The sequence below is a fragment of the Colobus angolensis genome, unplaced genomic scaffold (assembly GCF_000951035.1).
Source record: "Colobus angolensis palliatus isolate OR3802 unplaced genomic scaffold, Cang.pa_1.0 Scaffold209, whole genome shotgun sequence".
Taxonomy (NCBI): domain Eukaryota; kingdom Metazoa; phylum Chordata; class Mammalia; order Primates; family Cercopithecidae; genus Colobus; species Colobus angolensis.
This window is the reverse complement of record NW_012115255.1, coordinates 1,378,806-1,384,846: the sequence shown is the minus strand read 5'-3', so window position 1 is coordinate 1,384,846 and position 6,041 is coordinate 1,378,806. Positions and strand designations below refer to the sequence as shown.

Sequence of the window (6,041 nt, the reverse complement as noted above, 5' to 3'; positions counted from 1 at the left end):
CAATCTCGGCTCACCGCAACCTCTGCCTCCCGGGTTCAAGCGATTCTCCTGCCTCAGCCTCCCGAGTAGCTGGGATTACAGGCATGCGCCACCATGCCCGGCTAATTTTGTATTTTTAGGAGAGACGGGGTTTCGCCATGCTGGCCAGGCTGGTCTCGAACTCCCGACCTCGGGTGATCCGCCCGCCTCGGCCTCCCAAAGTGCCGGGATTACAGGCATGAGCCACCGTGCCCGGCCAGGAGTGTCTTTTACTTTGAGATAAAAACAACATGAAGTAGAAAGTAATGAGGACGGCATGTGAAATCCAGCAGCAGACTGCCTCCTGCAAAAGCTGTTCTGCTTTTCAGACTTTTCTCCCTTCTACTTCTGAACAGGTTCCATAAAAATAATTTTCACTGTACTTGCTACTGAAATATTAGAAGGCCAGAGACAACAGCTGCTTTAGGGTAAAGTTGTTTGGGGTAACAACAGCAAAGCATCCCCTCAAACCCCACTGTCCACCGGGGGCAGGGAAAGTGGGTCTTAGAGGGGTCTCTCTTCACACCTCGCTCTCGCACGCCACCCGCCTCGCTACTGCGAGGGCTCCAAGTGTTAATAATGTCTAGAAAGAAAACTATTTGATCCCCATGACTGACTTGAATCAAACAAGAGATAGTAAAAAGACTGATACCTGACTTAAGGCAGCACTGACCTCTGTTTTAACTTTAATAACACCTTCTTCAGTCAGGGTGCTGGTCTCTATTACAGGGAATCCTTCAGTCTGCAAATCTGTAAATATTTTCTGGGAATACAAAGAAAAAATGAGAGATATATTATTTATTTCCAGTTCCCTATGGAAAAACTGTACAGTTCTGCAAATGGAGGCTGCAAATGTGAACTGTTCAACATCTGTAGCTGTTTCAAAGTCTTAAAAAACCGACATATCCTAAAAACAGTTACTTTCTTCATATTCTTCTATGATCAAGAAAATACAAATGACATCAACAAGATGGCCGACTAGTAGCCCCTCACATCTGTCCCTTACAACAAAGGCAATCAGAGTAACGACCAACTACGTGTTAATAACTGAGGGGGAGCTCCAGAGGGCATCACAGGAGTGACAGCCACCCTGGTGAGCAGAAAAACGATGAAATACAGCCCAAAGAGAACACTGGGGGCCAGGCACAGTGGCTCAAGCCTGTAATCCCAGCCTTTGGGAGGCCGAGGCAGGCGGATCATGAGGTCAGGAGATAGACACCATCCTGGCTAACATGGTGAAATCCTGTCTCTACTAAAAATATAAAAAATTAGGCGTGGTGGCGGGCCTGTAGTCCCAGCTACTCGGGAGGCTGAGGCAGGAGAATGGCATGAACCCGAGAAGCCGAGCTTGCAGCGAGCCGAGATCGAGCCACTGCACTCCAGCCTGGGCGACAGAGTGAGACTCCGTCTTAAAACAAACCAACCAACCAAAACAAACCAAACAAACAAACAAACAAACAAAAAAACGCTGGGCCGCCAGCAATCCCCCCACAGCTGGGATGCAATGGGTCCCAGGAGGAGGTTCTCCCTACGGCGGGGGGTAAGCAAGAGGATGGCAGCAGCTCCCACCACCACTCTGGACACCCACAGCCCTCACCACTGGAGTCCCCTGGCATCCTCGCAGCTGAGCTCCCAGAAGGAGCTGACACTGGGCCCCGTCTGTTGGGCCCATGGGGCGGCTATACTCCGTCATCTTGGGACTGGAACTACGGCTGCAGTATGTCTTGCTCAGGGGAAAGTGGCCACAGCTCCCCTTCATCCCTGAGGCTAAACTGCCGCCGAACTACCCAAACCTGGTGGCCCAACATCCCCAAGCCAGCTGAGAGCAGCTGCTACACCCTTCCCAGCAGGGCTTGGTGGAGGCGGAGCCCCTCTCCCGGCCCTTGCCCCAGCACCCAGTGGTACCTGCCTCCTGGTAAACAGCACTGCGGCCTCTCCAGGCACCCTTGTCTCCTGCCGCCTGAGCTGAAGCAGTGCGCTGCCTCCTGGGAAATGCCCACAATGGTCACATATCCCAGCACCTACACTGAAGAGATACCTTGTATCCCAGGGAAACAGTGCCTGGGCCACCCAGAAGAGTCACAACCCTCAGGCCCAAGCTGATCAGCCATGCACCATGGGGAGGAGCTGACATTGTACTCCACATCCCAGGGAAACAGGGCAGGGGCTGAGCCGAGGCACCTGCCCCACCACGCAAACAGCTCCAGCACCTGCTCCCTGGAGCTGGACTAACCCTACAGTCTGAGCTGCGGAGTCACCGCTCTTTCCAGGAAACGGAGTCACTGCTGTCCTCCTCCCTGTCCTCCAGAGCCCAAATGACAGCTGGAGTGGTCCATTCTGGGGTCCTTGCTGCCACCTCGCTCAGCATCAGAGTCTGGGATACTGCTGGGCCCCACCATCCCAGGGTCCAGAGTTACCACTACACAGTGCCTCATCCCCTCAAGCTGACACTAAGCCCTCCCTACTGGCTCAGGTTTCTGAAGTGCAGCTCTACCTTGCTTCCCAGGCTCAAACCTCCAGAGTACTTCTTCCTTGGAGTCAGGCCAGGACTGTGCCCTGACCCCATGGGTGAAGTCACAACTACAACCTGGCCCTGTGGGCCTAAGCTGCTAGGGGTGCTTCAGGATCACAGATCCACCACAGAGAGCAACCTGCACCCCAAGGCCAGGTACCATGATAGGTACACAAGACCCTAAGGCTAGGACCCCAGTCCCACAGCTACTCTGAGTACCTGTAGCTGGAACCCAGCACCATGGCAGCTGCTTGTGGACCATCTCAGACCTGACACCCAGAAAGATCCCTTCAGGTAAGTCCCCTATTGTGGGAAAAACAAGAATAGCAGGACCCTTTTCAAAAGCCCCTGACACCAAGGACATTAAAAACGTACACCACTGCTGGCACAAACTTCCAGAGCTGAGGCCACTGAGCCACCCAGTTATTGCCAACATTTCATGGAGGTGAGGAAGCTGCACAGAAACAGTATCACTGCTCCTATCCAGAAAGTCACGGTTCCCTTCCCAAATGGTACATTAAAACCCAAGTGAGGTGAAAGTCTTTCTCCATGAAAGCCAATCTAGAAGAAAGTATAAAAGAGGCCATTGTTCTACCAGATGCAGAGACATCAATGAAGGGACACAAGAAACATGAAAAAGCAAGGAAATAAGAAATCATGAAAGGAATATTAACTCTCTAGGAACAGACTCTAATAAAAAGGAAATCATGAGTTGCCAGAAAGAGAATTCAAAATAAATTTTTTTGAAAGAAACTCAATGAGAAACAAGAAAATACAGATTACAATTCAACAAAATCAGGAAAACAATTTCATGATATGAACAAGAAATTAAATTGAGACAGAAATTATAAAAAAGAGCCAAACAGAAATCCTATAGCTGAAGAATTCAATGGATAAGAGAATACAATAGACAGTTTTAACAGCAAACTGGATGAAGCAGAAGAAAAATCTCTGTCATTTGAAACTACCTAGTCAGAGAAAAAAAAAGCAGTAAGAATGAGAAAGAATGAAGGAAGCCTACAAGATTTACAGGACAACATTAAGAGGTATTGGTATTATGAGAGTTCAAGAAGGAGAAGGGAAAAGCTTAATAACCTATGTAATGAGATAGCCAAAAACTTTCCAAGACTGGGGAGACGGATGGGTATCTAAAACCAGGAAGTTCAAAGATTCCCAAATAGAGTCAGCCCAGAAAGGTCTTTCCCAAGGCACATTATAGTCAAACTGTCAAACGTCAAATACAAAGGAAATTCTAAAAACAGCTAGAGAAAAGCTTCAAGTCACATATAAGAAAATCCCCATTAGACTAACAGCGGATTTCCTTGCAGAAACTTTGCACGCCAGGAGAGAATGGGGTGATATATATTCAAAGTGTTGGGAAAAAAAAAAGAAGACTGCCAGCCAACTATACTACATCCAGCAAAGCTATCCTTCAGAAATAAGGGAGAAATAAATTCTTTCTGAGAAAAGCAAAAACTGAGAGAATTCATCACTAGTAGACCATCCTTACAAGAAATACTTAAGAAAGTCCTACATCTGGAAGTGAAGACAATAATCACTATCATGAAAACATGAAAAAGTATCCAAGAAATTCACTTAATCTGTAAAGACACACACAGACTGAAGAAATGCAAAAAGATATTCTATACAGATGGAAACCAAAAGCAACTAGGAGTAGTTACACTTCTTTTTTTTATTTTTTTTTGAGACAGAGTCTCGCTCCGTCACCCAGGCTGGAGTGCAGTGGCGCAATCTCAGCTCACTGCAAGCTCCGCCTCCCGGGTTCATGCCATTCTCCCGCCTCAGCCTCCTGAGTAGCTAGAATTACAGGTGCACGCCTGACTAATTTTTGTATTTTTAGCAGAGATGGGGTTTCACCATGATGGCCAGGCTGGTCTCGAACTCTTGACCTCAGGTGATCCACCCACCTCGGCCTCCCAGAGTGCTGGGATTACAGACGTAAGCCACTGCACCCAGCAAGAAAATATACTTTTAAAATGACTTTGGAATGAATGGTAAGCCTTTCTATGTACAATGCAAACCCAAATAGCCAGAAATAAAGTATTAATATATTTTACTAGTTTAAAAACGTACAGCACATTTGAGGTTAAAAAGGCAAGTGACAAAAAGAGAAAAAAAAATATTTACAGTGTATCTAACAAGAATCCAACCTTTGTAATATAAACATAACCAATCAGTGAGAAAAACATAAACAGCCTAAAGAACTCTGAAAAGGCCAATAAGCAGACAGACAAGCTCAACCGTACCCATCATTACAGAAACACACAACAAAAAAACCATCTTTACACCACAAGACTGACAGAGTGAGCGCCCGACCATGTCAAGGACACAAGGAAAGACAGAGGGAAGGACACAGCCTCCGGTGTCAGTGGAGCACACACCAGGAAGGTGTCTGCGGGACAGGAATGCTGTCAACGCCACATTGGGAAGTGCAGACACATTTGCAGTAAAACATGAAGACACGGCGTAACGACGTGTGCCCATCCACAATGGACAAAACAATGGAAATTTATTTTATTTTACTTTTTTATAGAGACAGGGTCCCATTACGTTGCCCAGGCTGGTCTCGAACTCCTGGGCTTCAGTGATCCTCCCACCTTGGCCTCCCAAAGTGCTGGGATTACAGGCGTGAGCCATCTCCCCGGCCAAAAAAATGAAAAATTAAAGAATGAAACAGATTTCCCTCTGTGTTTAAATAACTTTTTAAAAATTAATCTTCTATATCAGGAACATTTCTGGAAGGATAAGCAATGACCGTGTCAGGCAGTGAGAAACGGGTGCCATGTGGCGCTTTGCACTTTCTTCACCTTCTTGATCCTTCACTGCACGCAAGGAGGTGAAACTGAGGCCCACCCACGATATCCACCTGTGAGTGTGTGAAGCTGGATCTGAGGCTTCCGGAAAAGGCACATGGACAGCACCTGCTGACAGCGCAGTGAGCCCACGGCTGTCCCAGGAGCCGTCTTACCTTATCGTCCCTCCTGGTTGGGACAGCCAGGTGCAGTCTATTCAGCACCTCATTCACTTTATTTCCCTTCATTTTGGTTTCCACTCGATGAGCCAAAAGCCTATCGCAAGCCTAGTAACGTAAAAAAGAAGGCACAGTCACAAACACATCCTCCAGCAGCCTCCGGCTGCAGGTTCCAGGAGAAGCCACACATCAGAGCCACCGAGACTTTTCCCTCAAGGTAACTAACATGTAGAGGCCACACCCTCTGAGGCCCAGGCGGAAGCAGCCCTGAGAGAAGGTGCATCTCCAGTGCCTGGGCCTCACTCCCACCACAGTGACCCTGTGCACAGACGCAGGGCGCCCTCCAACTGCCCTTCACAAACTGGAGGCAATGTTGCCCCCCTCAGGACTCTAAACCGAGTAACAAATCCCTGGGTGTGACCACGGCATCAGGAGCACCTTCTTTTTAACTTCCTGAGTGTGACCACGGCATCAGGAGCACCTTCTTTTTAAATTCCTGAGTGCGACCACGGCATCAGC

At 48.0% G+C, this 6,041-nt stretch overlaps 1 protein-coding gene across 1 annotated transcript in view; it reads right to left on the bottom strand.

The window, feature by feature from the left end:
• The window catches only part of GTPBP4 (GTP binding protein 4), a 35,032-nt gene that overhangs the window by 9,241 nt on the left and 19,750 nt on the right, over positions 1-6,041 (bottom strand). Inside the window, exons 9-10 of the mRNA XM_011942286.1 lie at positions 5,961-5,975; positions 5,520-5,630 (exon numbers count right to left, since the gene is read on the bottom strand). Of these exons, the coding sequence (XP_011797676.1) occupies positions 5,520-5,630; positions 5,961-5,975 (126 nt within the window). The remainder of the gene's footprint in view (positions 1-5,519; positions 5,631-5,960; positions 5,976-6,041) is intronic.